Source organism: Filicampus tigris, chromosome 4, assembly GCF_054856515.1.
Source record: "Filicampus tigris isolate MCC_2025a chromosome 4, RoL_Ftig_1.0, whole genome shotgun sequence".
Lineage (NCBI taxonomy): Eukaryota > Metazoa > Chordata > Actinopteri > Syngnathiformes > Syngnathidae > Filicampus > Filicampus tigris.
Genome location: NC_141220.1, coordinates 13113599 through 13139273, shown reverse-complemented (window position 1 = coordinate 13139273; position 25675 = coordinate 13113599). Strand labels below are relative to the sequence as shown.

Genomic DNA, 25675 nt, shown 5'->3' with positions numbered 1-25675 from the left:
TGTCTATGCGTGTGTAACTCGCGAGCAGGCACCATGCATCTCTCGATCCACTCGTTCTCCTAAGAGTAGATCCAGCGACCAGCGCTGCAGCTTTGTTGTCCTGAAGCCACTCCTTTGATGTCTTGACTGTATACTTTGTCGTTGTCGAGTCAAAAGATGAACCGTCGCCCCAGTCTGAGACCAAGAGTGCTCTGGAGCAGGTTCTCATTCAGGATGTCTCTGTACATTGCTGCATTCATTGTTTTATTTAATCCTGAATAGTCTGATCGTTCTTGCTGCTGAAAAAATCCTCACAGCCTGATGATTGGCTGGTAATGAGCAATGCCTGGTATTCTCCAAACATGACATCTAGCATATACGTGAAATGGCTCAAATTCGGTTTTAGCAAACCAGAGGATTTTGACTCTCATGGTCCGAGTCCTTCGGGTCTCTTTGGGAAAACTCCAGGTGGGCTGCCATGTTTGTTTTACTAAAGTTAACATACTGTACATATTCTGGTTGATTCCCCACTTTGTATAGAGTAATGCTGGAGCTGTTAACGACTGACCATCGGGTTCTTGGTCACCTTCCTTGATCGCTCAGTTTAGAGCGGCAACCAGCTCTAGGAAGAGTCCTGGTAGTTCCGAACTTCTTCCATGTACAGATGATGGAGGCCACTATTCTCATTGGGACTTTCAAAGCATCAGAAATCTTTCTCTACCCTTATCCAAACCTGTGCCTGCCTCAAAGGTCGAGGCTTTAACTTCATGCTTGGTTTGCGCTTTAACATGCTATAAACACTTTTGTTCAAAGTGATTAGAATTTTTTTTTTTATTCCTAATAAAGTCCCAAAAATGTCAAAAACACATTTTGTTTTGTCATAATTGGGCGGTTAGATTTTCTGTGGGGAAAAATGTATTTATTTAATGTTAGATGAAGGCGGTAACATTAAAATATGGAAAATGTAAAGCACACTGAATATTTTTAAGATGCACAGTACAATTTATGTCTAATGATATTGATCTCCGAAGTACTTTTTAACTGTCTTAGATTGGAAAAAAAAACAATGTACTGCTTGTTTTCCAGGTTTGTGTGAAAATGTGTACTGTATGTTGTAATAATTAAATATTGAAATAATGTGCAATTAAATCTACAATCATTGACTGGTGTCATTCAGGGTGTCTTTTGTGCAGGGAAAATGATGCGCCAAGCCTGTGGGCATATCATGCAGAATTAATTTTGCACTGCTTAGTGCTCAATGCACTTGAAAATATAATTTGTATGAATGTATTGATATGCTAATCCATACAAGTAGCTTCTCTGCATATGAACAAATCCAATTAAACTGTTATATTAGAGGCGGAAAAAACTCTTCTCGCTCCACTGCCCTCAGTATCCACCCTCTGTCGTTTATCAGTCATGCTTAGATATGCTGACTGACTAGATTGGATGTCCAACAGCCACCATGTTTGTGCAAGTGTACACTGTTAAGTATGTTGCTCCACAGGTCAGGTTTTGCGTTTTCAAACTCATTTGGCCTTACACAGACAATGTGCAGTGACACCAATTGATGACTAAGAGATCAAAGTCATTAACATCCTGTTCAGTGTTTATTGTCAAAAGTTTTGGACAAGTTATTTGCCATAGTTGCTAATTACTTTCCCACTTAACTGCTTTAAATGATTTTGACTCACCGCTGGTCAATGGCAGCATGTCCTCCACAGCATATACATTGTGGCCAGTTTGTAAACCTTGGTCAGAGATAATAGGTGGGGATAGAAATATCAAACTTAATTTGTTTTGGTTGTTTGACACTGTGTTCATCTCCTTGGGCTTTAGTAATTTCATAGAGGCATGTGCTGGTGGAAAATGTTTCATCCGGTTGGAATTGCGACACTCTGACGGTGAGAAGCACTTGAGTCCATGGCATAGTGTGCATTTGACCTATACATTCTGTTCTTTGATTTCTTTTAAAGAAAAGTAACGTCTATACTTCCAGGTAAAGACGGCTGCTTTACTTGTATATTTAAAGTGTAAATCTACCCAAACATATTTTTTACAAGAATGTTCTATGCAAACCCATTAGTTGAAACAAGGCATTCTGATAAATATTGTGATTGCGGAATAAGAGTTAATCCATCCGTTTTTAGCCACGTCTGGGGGCGGCCATTTTGTCACTTCTGTCGACTGAAAATGACATCCCACCTGCTCAGGGCTCAGGTAACTTTTGAGCAATCACGGCTGACCTGTTTTCTGAAGTTGAGCCGTGATTGGTCGTTACTGAGTCCTGAGTAGTGGTGATGTCATTTTCAGACAAAATGGCCGCCCCCTGAGATGGCTAAAAACAGGTGGATTAACGCTTAATTGACAAATGTGAACTATCTTTTCATAGTGAAAGTATGAATAGTGTACGGTTTTTTTGTTCGATTTTAAAATGTGCTAAACATTTATAGCCAAAAATGTCAAGGCAACATTATCGCCTTCAATTGAAGTTGCATCATTTATAAACATGTCAGGAATGCTGTACAAGGTGCAACGTGTAATCAAAATTGAATACACATTCATCTTGCTTTTATTTTTAATTTTCATTTACGTCAAAGAATTCAAGCTTGATTTAAGCTTGATGGTTATATAAGAGCAGCTGCTTGCTGGTGCGATATGCTGCGATTTACATATGATTCTAATCGCGACCACGATCGGTGACTATTCGGCTAGCAAAATAATCGTTTATGGCAGCCCTACTTGCATTTCAAGTCCTGCATAACTCAACTTCAGTTATCTCATAAAGTAACACGCCATGTTTTTTTTGCAGTAACAGTTAAATGTGTTTAATTGGACTACGCGTTACTGAAAAATAACACCATTTATTTATGACGTTACATTTATTACTGATTGTCATGTTCTGACAAATAATTTAGTAGAATTATGTTATGTGGACAGATTTCAGAGTATCAGTTTGAGGATACTAAAAGGCCCACGTTGCCATGTTTTTCACCCCAAACATCTGAGATGATCCATAAAATGTCCATCGACAGCGACCATTTATTCATGTCCTGTTAGCAGTCTCGTTGGAGATGAACCTTTTGAGCAATAACGGGAAGCTCAGCTAACTGCCGAATGTTTAAACATGCCAGACTGCCTTTTCTTTAGTGTCTGTCACATGACAGTGTCACAAATCCTGTATATTATTAGGCAAGTGTCAAAGAGGGATCTAAACATAGACAATTCCAATTCAATGGCTTTTGCATAGAAATAACTGATAACATGAATCTGTACATTGGAGTGAGGCCGTGTGACAACAGTGTAGTATCAAAACACTTTACCACTCGGAGTGTTATTTTTCCTTCATTGCTCTTGTAGCAAGGTGTAACTAACTTTTCACCTGTTGCAGGAAATGACGCATGAGGAGAGGTTGTTGATTCAAGATCTTGACAAATGTGATTTTGGAGAGATTCATGCAATGCATAAAGCCAAGGTAGAGGAAAGGAAAAACATGAGCAAGGAGGAGAAACTGGTAAGATTCCTGTCTAATATGTATTAGCATTGGGTTGGGTGACCTGTCAAAGTTAATGGACTGTGTACAGTTTTTAGTGGTTGTAAAGCGTTGCTCAGCTAACCAGCATAAGTTTTGAAAAATGGCTCGATGCTTTCGTCAATATACTTGGCAAGTACATCTCATTAAAGTAAAATGATGGCAGATATTGATGTCGCTGTTCAGCACGCACAGACAACCCCGGTGTCACTCATCCATTATCATCCGTGGATGCATTCTAGCTGTGCGCGCTAACTGGTTACTAATCCGCATCCGACAGTACCAAGCTATGAATGGCGCGGGGAACAGATTTGCACAGTGGCACAAGAAGGCACACTCAGTTAATTTCGGGCTACGTTTCCACTGTATGAATGGGAGTTCATGGTAACCTGAGGATGCTTTGTATAATAAAATATGTAACATGCATTACAGGTTGTTATCTTGAAAACACGTTATTTTGACAGGCATACATCAGAAACATTATTACGAGCGGTGTAAAAAGGTGATCATGTTCATCCTTAGTTTCTTAATTAAGAATAGTGTAGTTATGTTAAAAAAAATATATATATCTTGCATTAACATTTATAAAAGTGAGTCGTGACTTGGCAACAAAAGGGAAATGCAATTTCTGGGGTAAATAACAATTGCGAGCCACTGCCCGAGTTCATGTTGTGTATGCAGCCGTTTTCATACTTCACTGCATTGTTCCTGTTGTTACTGATTTAAGGGTGCCTATATGTTTCTATCATTTGGTTTTGGGGTCAGTGTTTAATCTGTTGCAGGTTTTGAAAGGGGCCAATCAGAAGATAATAGAGGAGTTTGGCTACTGTCTGCTCGACCACCACAGAGAACGTATTGGTAACTTCAAGATTGAGCCCCCAGGGCTGTTCAGGGGTCGAGGAGAGCATCCCAAACAAGGCATGCTGAAGAAAAGGATCCAGCCCGAAGATGTCATCATCAACTGCAGCAAGTGAGAGAGAAGCAAGGTTTATCCATCGATGTGTGACATTGATGTGATGCAATCATGAAGGCTGACTTGGCAAAAACCTTAGTGATTGTAGTGTATGCCATTATTGACAATTTTAAATATGTGTCAATCTAAATAGTAATGGTAAATGGGCTTTCACTTTTATAGTGCTTTTCTTCCTTGGGTACTCAAAGCGCTTCACACCGTGCCTGTTCATCTATCGGTCTTGATCAGAGTTAGCGGTAGCCCGTGCCATCCCTTCCCCTCAGAAAATCAAGTCCTTGTGTAAGCCGCCTATCAAATCAAACCCATGGTGGAGGTCATAGGCCAAGTATTGTCATTTCTGCCAAATTTGAAAATGTATACCATACACTTAAGGTTCATCTGAGAGGTTGGTTGCAGTGTAAAATGCACTTAGGGTGCTTTGTGATTGTTTCTTGCTCTGTGTGCCAAAGAGAATCCTGCATCCCAGTTCCTCCTGCCGGTCATCACTGGAAGGAAGTTCGACATGACAACTCTGTGACATGGTTGGCCAGTTGGACAGAAAACATCCAGGGGGGCATTAAATATGTCATGCTTAATGCCAACTCTAAACTCAAAGTCAGTCTGGGAAAAAAACATTATTTTTGTATGTAAAGGACATGCATTCTATGTTGTTCAGGAGCTCTGTACTGCAGATTTTGTTGTCTACATGAGTGAACTGTTTGCGTTAGTTACAGTATTGTTACATACCGGTAGTTGCTTTTTCTTGTTTGTTCTTTTACTCTTTACCAACATTCCATCTCAAGCATTTCCATTGCTTTCTGTTTTTGATTGCAGGGTGAAAAGGACTGGGAGAAATTTGAGGTCGCTCGCAAGCTTAAGGCACATGTGGATGACATTCGTAAGCAGTACCTTGATGATATGAAGTCCAGAGAGATGCGCATTCGACAGAGAGCTGTGGCCCTCTACTTCATAGACAAGGTCTGATTTGTAGATTCGATATATGAATCAAGTAATGCGGATACCAAGGTCTCCATTACGCCACAATATTAAGATGAACCTGTCACACAGATATTTTTTAACGCTCAGGTCTAATTTGAAGACACGTGAGCATATGGAAAAATCCACGCTGGGTCTTGATAACCTTTTCGGCCTTATAAAATAAAATACATTTTACAAGGAGATTTGACTGTATGTAAACTTTGCTTCCTCCTCCTGTGTTCCCTTCTCAAATTCCATCTTTTTTCCTGTTGGATTTTGGGGAATTTATTCTTTGCCCGCAGGGGGGTGGGGTTTAGACCAGGGAGTATTGGTGTTAACAGTGGGCATGTGAAGCCATTTAAGACACTTGTGATTAAGGGACTGTAGATAGACTTCACTTACCGTGTGTGCCCTAAATTGAGGATATGTCTGTATTGAGTACAATGATAGTGATCCTTTCCTAATCTTTACTCTTGACTCTGCCAAATATATTTTCAAGTCTTTACACTTCTTCATCTCTTTTGGAAGGAATTTTTTTTTTTTCAATTTCATTTATTTTGTTTTTAAATATTTTTTTTTTTTAACAGTAAATTTGAACATTTGCAGACAATAGAAAATTTCACATTTGAAAATATCAGTTTGGTTAGGGTTTCTACACACTGGTGGTGGTGTTGCCACGACTTTCAGCTTGTCCTGTCAGGATTTCTGCATTTGTTTCTCTGTTTTTACACCTGATGCCTTTACCCAATCAACCCATCCAGGCTTGGGACCGGACATGGCAGCATTTTGAGGTCACCAGGTTTTGGGGCACTAGCCAGGAATTAAACCTGTGCCATCTGTCTGAAAGGCAGTTGGGCACTGTACACCTATTTACCATTCCCAAAATTTAACATCTTTTGGTAATTCTAAATGCTTAAATATTTGGGCAGGGGTGGAGTAAATCTTGCATTGGGTGTTGGACAAATTAATGTGTTAACTGTATGTTGTTGATTTTACTGGGAAACGCTTGTTCTGAATTTGTGTAATGAAGATGAAAGCATGCCTGCTGTGGATTTGATATTGATCTCTGCATCTTTTGACCGGAAAAAGCTGGCGCTGAGAGCTGGTAATGAAAAGGAGGAGGGAGAGACGGCAGACACAGTGGGCTGCTGTTCGCTGCGTGTCGAGCACATCACACTCCATAAGCAGCTGGATGGCACCGATTGTGTAGTGGAATTTGATTTCCTGGGGAAAGATTCCATTCGCTACTACAACAAGGTCCCAGTCATCAGTAAGGTAAAAGAACAAAAGTCATCATGCACAGCTTCTCTCACACATGCACACACACAAATACAATTTCGTCTGATTTGTGACCATGGATAGAGCAGTGAGAATAATTGATATTTGTCATCTTGGGTGTTGACAGGCATCTTGCAACTATCGCTTGCCCGCTGTTTCTGTCTGATGAAAAGCATATACCTGTGTCTCTGAAATTTGTGCGGGTTTTTTGTACAACAGGTTTTTTTGCTTGTTTTTTTGGGGGGGGTGGGGGGTGGGATGGGGGACCAATATTGCAATATAGGGAGATTGGATATAACATACTGTATATGCTATGCTTACAGAGTCCGACACAGCAAAAATAAATAAAAGCCTTTTAATTTTGGTAGGGATGCACGATAACTATCGGACCGATAATTATTGACCCCATATTGTGAAAAAATGACATCACTTGCATCGTTCTGATATCAGTATGTTAGGCCAATATTGATAGCTGCCTCAAATACATTAGCGTTGGTCTGGTTACTGTCACTTGAAGAGTCCAAGCCTCTTCTGGATGATGGAGGACGTAATCTGGGGCCACTGCGCGCGACTTCAGAAGTAACACTGAGCTATTTGTGAACACGGCTTTAGTTTTCCCAGAGCCTTTTATTTGAACCAGGGCTCTAGTATGAGCCTAATTTCACGATATTGTGAAAAAATATAAACGGTAGGTTGCACATGTACAACCAGCAGAAGTCTCGTCGACTCTAAAAACAATATTTATTATAAATATTAATACCTGGGGTAAAAATGTTTGTGAGAGCACAGACCGCTTGCTGAGTCCCATTCACTTGAATGTGAGCCATAGCCGGGGCTCCGTCAGCTGTCCCCCGGCCCAACCTTTGTGGCCCCACCTCGGGGTTGGCCTGCTTCATGCAGCCGTCATGTCTTCACATCAAAATGGCCGTTCGCACTAAAATGTTTGGAGTCTTACCTTTATTGTTTTGGGGTTATATGCCTAATGGAGACTTAGGCGTGTCCCTCACTCTTGTGGTTCTTAAGTTCATTAGAAATGAAGTCAACCCAAACATATTTGTTTCAAGAATAAGTTCCCAGCAGGCCGACTAGTTGAAACACAGCATTCTGATTAATTTTGCGTTTGTGGAATATAAATTAAGCAGCAAAATGCACTTGTTTTTAGCCATCTCTGGGGGCTGACCTGTTTTCTGAATCTGAGCTGTGATTGGTCGTTGTGAACAGTTGTGATGTCATTTTCAGTCGACAGAAGACAAAATGGCCGCCCCCAGAGATGGCTAAAAACGAGTGGATTAACCCTTATTCCACAAATGCAATATTCATCAGAATGGCCTGTTTCAACAAGTGGGCTTGCATAGAACATATTCTTGAGGAAAAATTTTTTTAAAAAATGTTTTAAAATGATTGTTTATGAGGCCCCACAGAGGTTTCATTACAGCTCACAATCATCTTAGACTCAATAGGCAACTTGGTGTCTATACTAGGGGTCGGTGATCTGGCAAAAATCATGTTTTTTTAAAAAAATAAAAAAACGATTTTATCACGATTCTTTTTTTAAGACTAATTTGCACATTTCTGACCATTTTCTTCATGTTAAACACAAAACATATTTAAAATGTGTATAAAACTCTAAAAGAAAAAAATGACATTTTAAGTCAGCTAAGCTTTCTGAACAGGTTTTAATTTGAATAGTGACATTTTTTTTATCAAAATGTGCAGTGAATGTAAACATAAAAGGTAACATAATGTAAACATAAAAACACAGCTCGTAACGCAGGTCTTCAGCAAGGTAATAAGTCACTGCCTCAGTTACTTCTTTACACTGCTTGCTTGTTTTTTCATATGGAGTGCTCTTGTTAAATGACCGTTACTGTGGGTTGCGTCAGCTTGGAGCTAGCGGCTGCCTCTGGCTGATCTCCGTTTGCTTTGCCTGTCGGCGCTGATGTCCGAACAGAGTCCTTGCAAACTTTGCAAATAACTGGTTTGCGCTTTCTCCTCCGAGGAAAAGCCAAACCAAATCAACACTGTGGATGTGGAGTTTCCGCTATAGCCTCCCGCTATAGAAACTACTGGGAGGCGGGGAGTGTCACGTACCGTGCACTGTGCGTGCTGTGATTGGTTGGTCGGGTATACGTGTCAGCGGCTTTGCGCCGCCATAGAGCGAAACTGTTTAGAATGTGCCATGTAGACGATCAAGCGATCTTTCGGCTTTATGAGATCGTGAACACGTTAAACCGCTTAACGATCGAATACCGTCATATCGCCCACCTCTAGTCTATACCATGTGGTGTTTTAGTTAGATTACTCCATTAGTATTTATTTATTTATTTATCTCAATTTGTTTCAGATTTGTGGATTTCACACAGCCACTGCAAATAAGTGTAATTCTTTTATACTGCAGTGAGACAGTGTTTTGTCTTATTTTTTTCCAACATTATCATTCTAAATGTTATGCACAGAACTGCATGAAAAAGATAGGACTGGGTTCTCTTAGTGAGGTAAAAGTAAATGTGCTATTGCATGTTTAGTATCTGTATTGAGGAATATGTGCTCCATTAATCAGAAAGTCACTTTCAAGGTTACTTATAAATGGATTGGTGAGAATTCCACACATTTAAACAGAATAACCAATCAAGTATCTTCGCAGGCTTGTCAATCTGATATCTGTTTCACAGTGTCATTCTTTGTGTGCGTGTGTGTGCGTGTGTGCGCGCGCACGCTTGGACGATTAAATGAGTGCATGCAAAAGCAATGTACTCAACAGAATTAATTGGTCCCCTGCCTGATAGCAAAACAAATTCCCATGAAATGTGTGCGATTACTAAATGTCACTCTGAATTTTAAACATTTCCATTTGTGAAATCAGTGAGTCAGAAATGCACAGGATGGTAAACCTGTGGTATTCCTTATCTTTGCCCTCAAGATTGAAGGGTAATGTGAGCAGTGTGAGGTGGGAGCTCAGATGACCCTGTTTTTAAATTCGGAGGTTGTCTTGACATGCAAGTTACAAATTTGAGGATATTTTTATGATGCAGCTCTTACAAGAAAATTTGTAAAGTTAATTTTCTTTTACCAGGTCTTCAAGAATCTTACTATTTTCATGGAAAGTAAGGACCCTGGAGATGAGCTCTTTGACCGCCTCACTGTGAGTGTCTTGACAGCCTCGGCTCTCCCCGTTTCTGTGAATATTTTTAAGTATTTTCACATCATTTGTATTATCCCCAGAGCAACTTAATTACTCCACTAGTTGGCGGGTTCATACGAATTGTTGTAGTTGAAACAAATCAAGAGTCTGTTGAATTGAAAGCAAACACTGTACGAACCAAGATGTATTCTGAGCAGGAGACAGGCAGGGTCTTGCCTTAAGTGTGAGGTGTAAATTACAAGTCAAGTGGGTTTGTTGATATTAAAGGTGTAGATGAGCAGAAAGAGTTTATTTTAGGTCTAGGGATTGTAAAGGGAATCATAAACACTGAGAGATTAAAACAAAATGAAACCCTCCGCTAAGTGAACATGGCAGGTAGATGAATTTCTTCTTATAAAAATGTCTTTTCAGTCTTGGTCATCTAGCTGCAGGCAATAGATTTCAAGAGTGTCTCCACCGCTAGGGCACAGAGCTTGTCAGGGTCATTATTTGTCATGTGAAAACATAACCCAGGCTAACAGATTGTCCTCACTGTGGGACTAGGGATCTCTCGTTCAGCATGGCTTCTTGTAGTGCAGTAATGCTGTCAGCCCACAGACAGGTGACCCTGTGTTAAGTGCTTTGACTGTTGTGGAGCACTTTTCTATAGCGCAACAGAGCTACAGGTGAGAGCAGATACAACAGTTGAATTGACATTTCGCAGCAAATAGTTAAATGAAGGTGAAAGAAAATCGTTTAGATAAAGGCACAAGAGGGTCTGCCAGTCCGCCACCTCCAGCTTGTGGAAAAGGAAAAAGGCTTAAGACAGGATGAGATGGGGACGGGGAGGGGAGGGGGGGGGGCAATTGGTGGCAAAAGTACGCCGTTTCTGCCGTGTAGCCTTCGGCATGTTAGAAAATGTCAGGTTGTTGGAGGTGGCATGGTAATGGCTGCTTTTGGGCAGATCTGATTGACACGCAAAAAGGCCAGGCCGTGCAAAGAGCGGAAGGAGGATGGTGAGGGGAGTGTAGGAATAAGAAATGGCATGTGATGGCCGGACTCAAGTCGAAAAGAGAGAGGGGGTGTCAAAGGGTGAAGAGCAGCCCGAAATCTGATTGATTGACTGTTTGTTATTCTGAGACAGCGGCAGCTAGATTGGGGTTAATTAGGTTCGGTTACTCTCAACTACATGCAAGTATTAAATGCAAATCTGGCACTTGACTTTCAGTTTTCTTAAATCAATGGCCACCTTCTCAACTTAACATTACTGAAAGGCGGCTGTGTCGAATTTGAACAATAATGGGAATTAGACGACAGAACACATTTGGTCTTATGCTTGTTTGTTCGTCTCATTATGATAAATAGCATTGCGGGGAATGCCGGGTTGCAAAATGAACTTATGCAGCAGACTTAGAGCTAGGCTATCTTTAAAACAGTCCATGGATATTTGTTGTGGCATTATTTGCAAGAAGGATGGATTTGTTCAAGAGAAATTGCAGTCGGCATGATCAGAACAAAAGTAATGACACAGTCTAACGACTCCGACACGGACAACACACATTTGTGCATGCAAGGGAGTCTAAGGGCAATTATGCTCGTCCCTCAGACTCTCATACACCTTCATTAGCATGACCAATACAGAGTTGGGTCCCTCATTAGCAGGGTAGAGGCTACAGCAACTGTGTGCCCACGTCCGTCATGATGTAAATGCACTTGTATGTTTAAATGTCCATTGACACGCGTGCTCTATTTAACTCATTCAGTACCAGACTTTTTCAGACCCTCTGTGAAATGACATAAATATGTCATTGGGATAGAATGAGTTCATAGGCTCACATTCATGCAAATATGTGGCCTCAGTAAGCTGGGTCGTGGCCCCGCTTTGATTAAACCAAGCCTCATCATTATTGCAATCTTAATCTTGAATAATTTATTCTTTTTGCCAGACCTGTAATGACCCACAAGTGAATTTTAGCACACTGGCATTTTGCACCCTTTCATCCCTGCTGCGGTGTTGAGGCTCCAGCCAGTGGCTGGCTGCTGCCTACAACACCTCAAACTTGTTATGCCACACACTTACACAGTGCCAGAGGGTGGAAGGTGTTCTGAACTTTTTAAAATGAAAAATGGCGACTGCAGAATAGATGTGGTTTCTAAATACCACAGTGCCACCTAGTGGTAGTAAAGAGGTATTCCATTTGTTAATATGATGACTGTGCACCTTGTTCCAGTACAAAGGGACATTTGATCCTCCTATCTCTTGGTTCTGTTCCATTTCTTCCCATGACAGACCGGCATGCTGAATAAGCATCTGAGTTCCCTCATGCCAGGTCTGTCTGCAAAGGTTTTCAGGACATACAATGCCTCCATCACTCTGCAGCAGCAACTCAACGAACTCACAAATGGTAATTAAAGATGTTCTAAGAACACTATATACAAGCTTAACCTTCTATCCGTTATTTCTCACTGAATGGGAACCAGCAGTCTGCTACTGTCACTTTCTCTTAAGAATTGTTCACAAATGGCACAAACACTTTTCAGAGTATTGTGCCAATGCAACATTTTTTTTCTCATACTGAAGTATTTTTAATAGGAAAAATGTTACTCTTACTCCGTCACATTGTGCTTCGTTGCGCAGTTTGGAAAAAAGGTAATGTGCTGCGCAACCAGCAACAAGTGGCCAACTTTACCAATTAAATGGTAAACGGATAGGGGGTCACTACACAAAAGACTAACTTAACTTTGGGTATAACAAAATGATACACAGCAAGTAAATTACATACACAACTACTATTACACTGCGGTAAAGTAAAAACAACTAACATTAACGATGAAACACGTAATCAGCTAAGACTATTTACAATTAGTGCTCGGCATGGTTGGAAGTCCGCATCAGTGGGCAAATGTAATTTCTTTATTTGCAACTTCCTCGCTCCGTTGCTTACGTTACCGCCTCACACTAGCACATTGAGAACAACAAATGTTTGGTAAAATCAGACGTTCGCTCCTCGATGTTGTCACCTCACTGAGACGACACGCTATGGACGTGGGTCCCAAATTAATTGTTTTCGTGTCAGAATTATTACTATCACAACACGTGTCCAATTTATGCTTTGTTTTTCAGGTGGAATTCAATTAAAATCAAATATCAACAATTACTCTTCACAATTGACAGTGTGTGGAGCCTCTCACCACCCGTCACTCTGCACACCTCTCAGGGCTCCGCATATTTGTTGTGACCAAAAGTTTACAAGCAGTATATAAGAACACATACACTTTTTTTCTTTCCTCAAGTTTATCTGTTTGAGGTCAGTTAGGATTACCAAAACGTATTTCTATTTGATAATTGCCAGAAGAATGAGGGAAACATTGTTTGTAGGCAAATTTTCATTACTTTTGTCAGTCAGAAGAAAAAAAAGAAAGAAACATTTTCTTAAAAAATCAAATAAAAAAATCACCTTTCAAAAGCATACTTTCCCCTGAGCTTTTTTTGGGTGTTTGGGAAATACTTTTGGTGCATTACCGCCACCTTCTTTAGCATGCAGCTTCCATGCCTTGATTGGCTGTTACCTGAGCCCTGAGCAACACTGATGTCATTTCACTTGGCGGAAGTGACAAAATGGCCACCCCCTGAAATGGCTGAAAATAGGTGGATTTTTCTGCTTAAAGTGGAAGTCAACCCAAACATATTTTTTTTCCAGAATATGTTTTATGCAGGCCCACTAGTCCAAACACGATTTGGTTTGTTAGTACTAGTACGAGCTCTAATTTTAACATATACAAATCACACCGCATATAAGTCGCAGGGCATCCGAGTATAAACGCAGGACCAGCCAAACCACGAAAAAAGTGTGACTTAAGATATGTTATGTAAACTTCTGACTTTGAAAAATTGTCAACAACAGAAAAAATCTTTTTTCCATTATTCTGGCATTTAGCAGATAGAAATAATTTTTAGTAATCCTAATTGACTTAAAACAGGAATATTTAGTCTGATTTCTTAGCATACAGTGAGAGGGGGAAAAAGTGTAAAGCCTGTCTTTTTTTGTGTGCGTGTATTTAAACTTCCGGTTTCAACTGTATTATGTGGAATGCAAAAACATTGGAGAACCATCAATAATTTTATTTTCTTATTCTTGACGTGGCCAAATCCATTTGTCAAAATGTCATCCTAATTATTTGACTTTTACTGCTGAGTGACCTTGAGCCAGTGTAATTAAATATTTTCAGTATTAAATGCTAAATAAAGGATAACAAAAATATCAACTACTTAATTTTAAGTACACGGCACATGCCCATTTTAGACATGACTGTCAAGGAGCTGAAAGACTTCAGCAAAGATTTGATGTTTAAGTCAGTTTCTTGTCATTTGTTATTTTATAAAGATTTAATGTTTTGTTTTAGTTAGAGTGATACTGCAATAGCTGGTTAAATATTCCTATTGTTTTTTTATTTGACGATCATGCTACGATTACAAAAAAAAAGTTATCACCAGTTACTCAGAACTTTTTCCACTCTGTACCTATTTACTCTTATTTGGCATGCTAGTTTTCTCCAGTAAAGGTATTCTTGAGTACAGTTTGTATCTACTCTCCCCACCACGTCCCAAGATAGAAGGGATCTAGTCGATTTTGAGTGTAGTGCTGTGAAATTGTGAATGCTTGTATGCTATTTGTCAACAGACAGTAGTGCAGGGTAATTAAACCAGCAGTCCTTCCAATCAGACCGCATTGATAGTGTTGTCCATCAGAACTGTCTAACTGCAAATGATTGATCTGTCACCCTCCAAAGATTCAATGCACAATGATGCGGAGAAACTGCTGTGCTACAACAGAGCGAACAGAGCGGTTGCAATTCTCTGTAACCATCAGCGGGCGCCGCCAAAGACCTTTGAGCAGTCTATGGCGAACCTTCAGGCCAAGGTATGTGATACAGTGTAAGTGCTAAAGGCATATTGTGCGGTGGCAATTGTTGTTGTTATACCGTTTCTTCTTGACATCCCTCATGTCACAAGTGGCATTTCACTGTCTTTTGTCTATTTTAATTTGGCAGGCATAAAGTGTTTCCCCCCCCCCCCCCCCCCCCGATTTATATAATCACTGCATTTTTAAACCATGTGTGAGTTGTCAGAGAAATTCCAGGACTGGTGTCACAAAGAGTATATTTCAAACCCAAAGTACAAACAAAGAGTTTTCACTTCCAATGTGGGGCACACGATCAACATGTCTAATAAACAGCGGTCCTTGTGGAGTTTGAAGAGGCAAGACTTTTGGCTGCGTCACCATGAGAACGCTCCTGCTCACAATTCCCTGAGCATGACACTTACTGGCCAAGAAGAACATCGCTGAAGTAACCTCCCTACTCACCTGACCTGGCTCTGTGTGATTTAACCCCCCCCCCCCAGATCCCCCCACACACACTCAATCCTTTCCCAAGCTCAAGGGAGTCATCCAGGGGACCCGGCGTTTTGAAGTTGACCACATGGAGATGGCCATGATGACGGAGCTCCAAGGCATCTCAGAAAAAATCCTTCCAGGAGTGCATTAAGGCACGACAGAAAAGGCTGGGAACAAATTCCAGCGGGATTGCCTCAAGGGGGAAAATTGCAGTTAGGATTTGAAATATGGCTTATGTTACACCAGTCTTAGAACTTTGCTGACCCCTTGTACATCACAACTCTCTTTATCTAATTTAATCAGATTGATGCAAGAAAAGAGCAGTTGGCTCTTGCCAAGATGGAGCTGAAACAAGCGAAGAACGATGCAAAGGATAAAGGCAGCTCGGAGCCCAAGCCGCAGATGTAAGTATTGTACTTAAAAAAAAAAAACTCTGAAAGTATCTCACAATATTCTTACATATCGTCACTGTACTGTGGAAAACATTTTTCCATTTAATCAATTTTTCTTATTTTTATGTGAACGGTGTTTCCGCGTTACAGACATCGCATTAATGTAAACAATTTCCAAAATTGGACCTATGTGTTTTTCACAGGACAGCAACGATATGTATGTAACAACTTACCGGTAATTGCTAATGATAAACTGCAGGAAGAAGACTGAAAGGTTATTTTGTTTTGGCCTTCTACACATTTTTAACTTAAATGTAAATAGACATTCACGGGTTGCTTAGAGTGCAAAAACAAAATGTTCACTGGCTTTGGTGCTCTGTGATGCATTTTTAATGTACAGTGGACCATACTGGTTTGCAGGGTTTTTTGCAAAAGGGACACCTTTTTAAAAAAAAAAAAAAAAAAAAAAAAAAAGTGAAAATGAATGCCGGAGCAAGAATATGCGAGGCTTAGGTTCTATAGTATATTTTAGTACTTCTTTCGTCGCAATCATCAGCTAGCTTGGCCTGCTGTTCATAGTTTTGCAGCTCATTAACAAAAATAACATTATCACTATTTTAAGAAGATTTTATTGATCCCTCGGAGGAGGAATTCGCTGAGCTCCTGAAAATGGTGATGTATTTTTGTGAGCTGTCTCTGATCTGATATTCAAGACTGGTGGAGAAGAAGAAAGCAGCTGTGAAGCGCTGTAAGGAGAGTCTTCTGAAGCTAGAAGTCCAGGCCACTGATCGAGAGGAAAACAAGCAGATTGCACTGGGTACCTCCAAGCTTAATTATCTGGATCCACGCATCAGTGTGGCTTGGTGAGTGCATGACGCAACCACTTGATGGCATGATGACTACACTAGTTGTAAATAAACTGGCTAAATTGTGATTATATTGTATTCTCTTTTGTTTATTACACACCATGTTAACTGGCTCAGTGTGTAATGTAGTTCTGTGAAATGAGTTTTGAAGGACAGCAGTTATCAAATGATTTTCAGATTGTCAAGACTTTTGAAGCATGTTGCATTTTAAACTCGATACAAAAATGCTTTTGTCGGATTACTTATGTTGCAAACATAATCATATTTTTTAATTCATTTTTTGTACTTGTTTCAGGTGCAAAAGAATGGGGGTACCTATTGAAAAAATCTACAATAAAACCCAAAGGGACAAGTTTGCCTGGGCTATTGACATGACAGAGATAGACTTTGAGTTCTAACTTTTCACTTGGACAATTTTAATTGCTGTAATGCAATTAAGTGACCTTTGACATTACATTGACTAGACTAATGTTGGATTGATTACATGTTCTCGTGCGATTGTTGTTTTTTTCATGCAAAGTTCTGACATGACCAATGGCTGCTTGATGTTTTTTTCTTGACAGGTTTGCTTTGTTTGCCACTTTATTCATTAGATAACTGTTGTATTTTGTTTTTACAGTTTTGTTTGCATTCATTTGAATAAAAGTTACTACTATGCATGGAAGTGCCACGTCCTTCGGTTAAACACCATTTATTTGGATTAGCTCTACTGTACAGATTAAACATGTACCATGCAATTAATTTGCATTGTAAAATAGTTGTTTACAAAAAGCACCTCTTGATTACTTTTAAACCACCTAGCACCAAATATATACCATGTCATTCAACAGCATTTTATTAAATATTTTTAATAGAAGAAAATCTGTTGAGGGAATGCATCTCACGGCTCATGTGTCACTCAACAGTGCCTGTCAAATGATGCAGGCGTCAGATGTTAATTTTCCCATCTTTGAACGATGGTTCTAAACCTATTAGCCTGCAGAGTGACGTCATCACAGGCCTGGGCAACAGTGTCTCCATCAGCCAGCATTTCATTTCACAAGAATCGATTACAATATAGAACAACATCCCTGTCAGTGCACAAACTCCACTAATTTGTATTTTTGCACAGCTAAATTTCTAATGGGCAAAACACACTATTCTATCTAACAAATAACGTTCCATTTGTCTTTAAATGAATACATAACCATTTGTCACAATAGTCAATATATATATATCAAAAATATCACACAAGTCAATGTCATTTTCAGGATTGGAATTCCACTGCTCCAGTAGAAAGGATCAGGCCGTGTCTCTCTGGACCTGCAGGGAACACAGAAGTGTTTACTTGTGCTATGTTCACACTGGAGCTTTCTTTGCCCATATGAGACACATCAGATTTTTTTTAATGCAGTGTGAACAGTACAATTTCAATTCCTTCAAATCCAGCCTGGGCCTTTTCCATATGTATGCGATGCGACTGCAATATGAACGCTCATCCGTACACATCCCACCTATACGTCATCCAAAGCCAAATAAATGCTCCGCAAGAGACAGTGGAGGGAGCATACTGATAATCGTCCGTGAATCTGCAAAGTTGTTTTGAGTAACAGTGTTGTTTTTACATTTAACTTTAATCCCACTTGAAACATGAAGCATATAGTAGACATTTGTGGTGATAGTGGTAATTCAGCACCACAGACAGTTCATTTAACCCATTAAGGCCTAAAGCGCCTGGCTCAACAGCTCCCCAAAACCTAAGGTCGCCTTTGGAATTATCCTTGAAAACCTGAAGTTTTCCCAGAAATTCAACACTTATAAAATAATTAATATCTCAGCCCCTGTAGCAGGCAGAAACATAATTCCAAAAGAACTAGAGGATTTACACATGTGGCTTTCACACAGGCAGATTTTATTATTTACTAGTAAAGAATAATGTATTGTTTCAATCGAAGATGTAAAAATAACATGTCCGTGCACGAGAAGCACTATTTTAATTCTATTTTTAATTATTATCCTCTATTTTGTTACAAAGACGTCAATATCGTCATTGTCGATAAACCATATCATATCACATTCTACTGGTTCCACTGGTTCAAAGTCCACAAGCGCGTCGTCAATATATCACTGCCGTTACTTATTTCAGAGCTCCCGGCGATCGACGGCATCCGCCATTAGCCTACGGCTCGAAAAAAATCTAAGACATCCTCCGCGGTCTCGCTACATCGTCATGTGTATATTCTCATGCATTAAATTGGCTATGAGACGGAGAATTGGATTAAAAAGACACAGACGTATCCGCTCTCCCGACTTTAAAGGTAGAAGGACGCAACAGTGCTCCCGACTCTAGTGGTAGAAACGCAGTTATGCGCTCCCGTCCCTAATGGGTTATTATTCTTTTATTTCAGAATAAAGTCAGAATTCCGACTTTACAGGATTCTGACTTTATTCTCAGAATTCTCACTTTAAAGTCAGAATTCTGGATAAGAGAATCTTGCAAACCTATTTTTTTTCCCCCAATGGCCCTAATCCTCTTCCGCCACTCCTTCTGGCTGTAGCAGAACTTAATTCATTTGCGGTTCTGTGTAGCACCAGTAGCGGGTATGATTTTTCTCTAGAGAGTCCAAAGACTTACTAATTTGTCTGCTAATTTGCTGTGTTGTCGTTCTCCGCTTTAACGTGGTCCCAGGACTTTTCAAACGCATACTTGATCACCTAAGCACCTAATTCCGGTGTTAAAATGATTGTCAATTTTAGGTTAGTTTAACAATTAGCGTTAATTCTCCGTCTTTCCTCGTAGTGTCTTTGTGACAATGTTAACTTGTCAGAGGTGCATCCAATACACCGACCGCCATGAAGACTACGATTACTTATGGTGACTAACGGTGACTCCGCCATGTGTTTAGCCACACTTAGTGGCCAGTCGAAGCTTGCTGCTAGCTAGCTGGTACGGCGTAAGTAGCACCGGGCTTGCCGACCTCTAACTACCTGCAGTGGGTGCCATGAGCGACGCGTGCGCATCCAGCCCAGTGATGCTTTTTGGGACTGTCTCAGTGGATGATTCTCAGTTTTGCTATTCAATGTGTGTTGATGAGGCAGTAAATGCAAATGTTGCCTCATAAACTGCTATGCAAAACCGCTTATTTCGAGCTTTGTATGTTGATATTTGCGAATCTGTCTTCCCCTCTGATGATTTTTTTATTTTCAAAATTTGGGAACCTGGCAGGATCAGATGCCAGCTGAGCAGAATGAATGAAATGTCTTACCTTCATGAGGAGCCTTGGCTTTCTTTCGGCTTTTCAGGTGTTGCCCCGTTTTCTTCTACACCCGCCTGGGTCATTAGGTCAGCAATGTTCTTCTCCAAGTCATCAATCCGTGTGCTCATTTCATCAAGTAAAGAAGCAGTTAAGGTCAACTAACCTGCATTAATAACTTTTAGTTATGGTTAAATGATTAGCTTCATCAAACTCTGCATTGAAGTCTAAAAATTAGATGGCAATATGTGGATGCAACCAATCATCAGTATGAATATGTGCATCATTAATTCTATTGCGTACGATAAAAACTAGCTTTGCAATCAATCCGTTAAATTCGTGAGCCAATGAGAATTTGAAATGGTTGGATATTCCTTCCGATGATCTGGTCTGACATGGTCTGGAACTTGTCTTGCATCTCTTGCAGCAACGTTTGCACCTGGAAAACAATTAGCATTAATTAAACGTTCCTTTTCCATTGTACAGGTTCCACACCGGAATGGTCTTACTTGGTACTGATTGATCGCTTTTCTTTTATATTTTTTCTGGGCCGTGCGTTTACCATGGAACTGCTTTTCAGAAACTCCTCCGAGGTGGTTCTAAAACACTGACTGGTGCCGTGACGTCATTATCATCTGATTGGCCGACATATTGAGACGTTTCTTAAGCGATGCAACATAACTCCACTGCACACGCCCATTTCCTGGTTTTATGCAAGCGAGCCAGAGTTGCTCGCTGGTCGTGGTCAAATTATTTAAAAAATACAGTACATAGGCTAGGCTGTTCACACTGCAGCTCACGCCCGATTTTTTTTTTTGCCCATATGCAACACGTATCAATTTTGTTTTCTGCAGTATGAATACTGTAGTGCAATCCCGATTTTTTTCAAATCCTACCTAGGCCCCTTTTCGAGTGTGAATATGAATTGGATATGTATGCAGTGCGCCTGCAGTATGAACACTCATCCGTACACAACCACCTGTGTCATCAAAAGACCAATATGCACTCCGGGAGTGCTTGAGAGCGAGACTACTGACAATAATCATCCGTGAATCTGCATTACAGTGTTGACTTTACATTTGACTAATTTAATCCTCCGTAAAACGAAGCATAAAGTTGACATTTATGGTGATAGTATTAATTCTGCCAATTCAAATAGTTCATTTGTTACGCGTATCATTGACGTGACATCATCTTTAGTAAATCGTCCTTTTTTTTGTTACAGGTGCATACCACATTTTGATTGTGTAGATCAATTTACTACTTTTAAATTATGCATACTAGTGAAAAGAATAACAAAACCTTTTTGATAGTTTAAATTAACACAAAATTAAAAACCAATACAAGGGTTTATTTTAGTTTTCCTTAGCACAGAGCATTTGCCCAATTTACTCCTCTGATTTCACTACCTTCTGTTAAAAAAAGAAAAAAAAAGTCTTGGTGCCCAAGAAGAGTGAAATATGTATACAAGTACTTATTTTTTTATTCATTGATAATTTCACTGTATTAGTGCAACTCTGCATAGTGTATAGTTGTGGTTCAATTTTAAAACGCACTAAAGAATTACAGCAAAAAATTTTAAGGCCAGTGTATCACCATCAATTTAAGTCGCTCCATTTATAAACATGTCAGGAATGATGGCTTGAGTGGCAAAGTTTAATACAAGTTGAATGTACTATCATCTTGTCTTCATGATTAGTTTGTACATAAAGAATTTAAGCTGTAAGCGAATGATGCTTATTATAAGAGCAGCAGCTTGCTGCTGCGATTTGGTGCGATATATATATTATCTGATTAGTTGACTAATCGCGACTACTGTTAGTGAGTTGCAAAATAATCGTTTGTGGCAGCCCTAATTAAAAGTCACATTTGTTTTGCAATGTGAATGAGTACATAAAAAGGTTGTATTTAACAAAAACAAATCTGAATGTGAACGTAGCCATACTGTATAGTACAATACAATACAGGACGACACGCAGGTAACTCGGAGGGGCGGACAAATGAAAGTCCAGCTCTCCATGCAGTATGAATGGGAGATTGCAGCAAGCTTTGCGTAGAGCTCACGAAAAATTTACCTCAAGCGTCAATATTTATGCTTTTTACCCTCTGCTTCCAACTCCCATTCATAATGAATCGAGAGCAAGTTATCATTCATTTGGCAACCTCTGGCCCGCCCAATGCTGCCACCCCCAAGGCGGGGGCCACGACTGACCAGCTGGGAGACTGCCGAGGCTCCGGGCTGCGGCTGGAAACCTCTCATTCAAAATTATCAATAGATCCGGCGAGCGTTGCATACGCTGGTAAAACTACCCCGAACTTGCAAATGCCACCGTTACATCCATTAGTACATACATTCTACAAATATCAATAGCCCTGGTTAAGTAATTATTACATCAATCGTGTGTACCACAATTATTAGCACCACTTGGTACAACCCCCTTTTGTCAATAAAACCGCACCTAATCTCCTATTATGTTTCAAGATGGGTCAATACAGAAAGAGGGATCTTGGGACCATTCCTCTTTGCACAATCTCTCTATCATTGCATACTATAGTCTGTGTTCAAGCGCCGGTCTGCAGATTGGTTTGACTAAAAACTTATACATTCGTACTATTAGACTGACAGCACTTCAAACCATAACGTAATTGTCAAACTAATGACTGTTTTCGTATCAATAGCGATAAGGTAAGAAAAAGCGCTGAACAAAGTGAATGTTTTGGGAGGAGGCGTAAAGCGCCTCTGTATCGTTTCCATGACAATCCTCAGACTAACCAGAACTAACCCAGGCATCCACAATCAACACAACCGTTTTCAAAGGTTCTGAATTGCGATAAAATCAATTAACGAGGGAATAGTTTTGCTAACAAACACACACAAAAACTGAACTTCGGACATTAGGTACACACACATTAATAGCGCATTCGGGTCACTAAATAACGTAATTATTTATAACGCAGGTTAAGCATTTTTATACAACTCACGCGACCCTTTGAAATTGAACACAAAACACCCGCTAACCAGCTGTTATCGTCAACTTCGTTAGCTTTGTTAGCCACTTCTAGCTAAACTGGTGTAGCTAACGCGATCTTGCTATCAAGGCTTACGACTCACCACATTTGTAAAGTCCTGCACGGACTTGGGGTTTGTCTCAGCCATTATCTGTTGTGAATAAATATCTAAAACCCTAAAGGTCTGTTGGTAGATTCCACAAAATGATGATGATGTCCTGTTCGGAATTGCTAGCAATCTGTCTGCACAAGCCACTGCGCTGTCAGCTGTTCCGCTCAAGAAGGAACTCGCGCGAGAGTTCAGAGCGCCACCCAAAGGAATGTGGGACTTTGTGTTTTCAAGGAGGGACATACATAGTAGCTTGTAGTTTTGTTTCCCGTTTCAAGGCTCTGGCTCAGGAAGCCCAGAGGACTCGCTGATAAGCTGCGAGGTCTTACCAGCATCCGTTTTTTTGTGCGCTGCCGGAGAGTTTGGTGCGCAAAGTCATTGAGACCACACTATTCGGTATTCAGAGAATGAGCGTGTGTGTGTGCGCGCGCATGCGGCCGCGTCTCTGCTACCCTTTGGTGAGCGAGAGTTGAGATTTTGAAGTTGGATGTGTCAAGAAGCTCCGACTTTGGTTCTGACGCCACAACTGCCACAGTGTACCGGCTGGTGTTTAGTTTAGGTGCAGAAAACTGGATGAAGCCAACAGGTAAAGCTGAAAGTTAGCTCAGCAATGTGTTCTCTCAGCCAGTTAAAATTGCTATTTTTATATTAGTACCAAAATTCATTATAAGTTGCATTTTGTTTTAGAAACTGTTTCCCGACATTAGAGCAAGCTATTATGTTATTATCATGGCGATTTTTGTGCATTGTTATTAATACTCTTTTTGTACTTGCAAAACGGATACTGTACTTCTCAGTTGGCCCAACCCCATGAAGTTATGCTTTGGTTATGCAACAGAGCTAGACTGTTCCTAGGGGCTCTGTAATTCCAGGTAACTACTGTAATTGGTCACCCATAACACTATGAAAGAGGCTGGAGTAGGCTATAGAATTATTTTTGAGTAATGAATAACTCCAGTAAACACTTTAAAAGCATGTTTTACAGATTATGGCATTATGCTGTCAGCCTGTCAGTGATGTACAGTGTCTTTATGATCATCTGTCTTTTGCAATGTCCCCCCGTGTTTATTTACAGGATTGTGCGCGTGCGTGCACGTGTGCGTGTGTATTCATTTTCTCATGCATGTCAGGCTTGCCCCAGGAGAACCTGTTTATGGGGTTTTTGTTATTCTCTAACGTTTGACCAGTTTGGGCAAGCAACTACTTTAAAACAATAGCCTATAGTGTGACTTGTCATCTGATACTGGTCCCTTATTTTGTATGGGACAAAACAAGCCATGCTTTCAAGTGTTGGGCTCAGATTGACCAGTCATATTTACCAACTGCATATACCAAATAGTACATTTACCAGTCACTGAAGAACCACAGATGGACAGATTTTGGCTCGTGTCTGCATTCTCCAGCCTCTGTCAGCACTGCAAATACTGAGGGGGCAAAAACAGCCTTTTCATTTATTTATTTAATTAGTGAATGTTTTCTTTTTTCATTCAAGTGCTGGTTTGGAAGCATGAGAAATGATTATTTCTGTGATTGTGGAGTATGTCATAATGTCTAATATTTACTGAGAACACTTAGCGTGACAGATTTTGACACAGAGGGAGGCCAGAAATGTATCTTCATGCTGAAACAGCTAGACACCTCCCCCAGCATTTGTCACCAGTATCATGTCAGTCACTGTGACACACACACTCGGGGTCAGATAATCAGTTTACCATTCTCGCATGAACGTATTAACACCCAGCCTAATGAATGAGTATTGGCGTTTTGTTTACAACTTTCTGTTCTAGTTAACATTCTGTCAGTTAGCATGATTACATAAACCTAAACATAAACAACAACACATTCCCACCAAACATTTTAGAGGGGCAGCCCATTGTCGAGGAAGGACCCATTACATTTGTGTGTGGATCCAGATAAAATCGCAACCTTCACAGGTCATGCTTAACCACCTTGACTGCTTTCCATGTTTCAAATAGTCCAACAATTTAAGCAGAGTAATTTATTTACAGGGGATCCTCAGTTTACGAGAGATGTGGCATAGTCTATCAGTAACTTCCGCTAACACAGTAGTAAAGTTGTAATTACTTAAAAAAAAACAAAAAAACAGCACCACTGCATGCCGTTTGTCACCTTAAAACCATATATTTTGGGGTCATCATAAACTAAGATCGGCATCACCAAATTACGTTATTACATGATGCTCACACAAATGGCATTACTTCTGTTCTTGTCAGGTTCCTTGGACACTGCTGATCCTCTCCTAGTACAATGAATCCTCAGGTAGTTCTGCAGGAGGAGGAAACTGAAGGCTCATGGATGCTGTTGTCTTGGCTGGCATCCTGCCTCATGGTGATTGGGGGTGCCATGCCTTACGTGCCGCAGTACCAGGAGATTCAGAGGAGCAGCAACACTGAGGGCTTCTCTACCAGAGTGTGCCTGGTCTTGCTCATAGCCAACATCCTGCGAATCTTCTTCTGGTAAGGGAAAATAATTTATTTTGTTTGTCTAACCAATTTTTTTGGAGAGACAGTTTCAGCTTTCTCTTACTTTTTTGGGGCTTTCAGCTGCTAATTTGCCACTCACAGCTTTCAATACAGTAGAAAGTATATGCATATTTGCTTTTTCACATCGTGAATTTTGCAATTTTGCATTATGGTAACGAAACTCCTGCGGTTCTGCAGTGAAGTGGGTTGGTGAACTGTTGCTCATTTAAATAAGACCACCTCCTCATCAAAACAGGCTCTGTTCCGTGAGGCTGCATGGATGGATGTGCTGTAAATCTTGATCCTTTGGGTATTCTGACAAAAGATTTGTTTAAAATCTCTTTAAA

The 25675-nt window shown here is 40.2% G+C and overlaps 3 protein-coding genes across 9 annotated transcripts in view; 2 read left to right on the top strand and 1 right to left on the bottom strand.

The window, feature by feature from the left end:
* LOC147148539 (DNA topoisomerase I, mitochondrial) overlaps positions 1-17153 on the top strand; it is a 32309-nt gene extending 15156 nt beyond the window's left edge. For all 6 annotated transcript variants that reach the window (XM_086029681.1, XM_086029680.1, XM_086029682.1 and 3 more), the window contains exons 11-21: positions 3371-3493; positions 4294-4481; positions 4934-5078; positions 5298-5441; positions 6531-6716; positions 9793-9861; positions 12131-12245; positions 14632-14762; positions 15540-15640; positions 16342-16491; positions 16790-17153. In XM_086029681.1, the coding sequence (XP_085885807.1) occupies positions 3371-3493; positions 4294-4481; positions 4934-5078; positions 5298-5441; positions 6531-6716; positions 9793-9861; positions 12131-12245; positions 14632-14762; positions 15540-15640; positions 16342-16491; positions 16790-16892 (1455 nt within the window). In that variant the 3' untranslated portion in view covers positions 16893-17153. The remainder of the gene's footprint in view (positions 1-3370; positions 3494-4293; positions 4482-4933; positions 5079-5297; positions 5442-6530; positions 6717-9792; positions 9862-12130; positions 12246-14631; positions 14763-15539; positions 15641-16341; positions 16492-16789) is intronic.
* A 16-nt stretch (positions 17154-17169) lies between these two features.
* On the bottom strand, positions 17170-23041 carry hsbp1b (heat shock factor binding protein 1b). The gene is made up of 4 exons (XM_086029686.1): positions 22840-23041; positions 20100-20166; positions 19740-19866; positions 17170-17796 (listed from the first exon to the last, which is right to left on the bottom strand). Exons 1-3 carry the CDS (start codon positions 22882-22884, stop codon positions 19742-19744), a joined length of 237 nt encoding a protein of 78 aa, XP_085885812.1. The 5' UTR covers positions 22885-23041; the 3' UTR covers positions 17170-17796; positions 19740-19741.
* Positions 23042-23099: 58 nt separating this feature from the next.
* The window catches only part of LOC147148537 (solute carrier family 66 member 2), a 43566-nt gene continuing 40990 nt past the window's right edge, over positions 23100-25675 (top strand). For both annotated transcript variants that reach the window (XM_086029685.1, XM_086029684.1), the window contains exons 1-2: positions 23100-23431; positions 25080-25322. In XM_086029685.1, the coding sequence (XP_085885811.1) occupies positions 25114-25322 (209 nt within the window). In that variant the 5' untranslated portion in view covers positions 23100-23431; positions 25080-25113. The remainder of the gene's footprint in view (positions 23432-25079; positions 25323-25675) is intronic.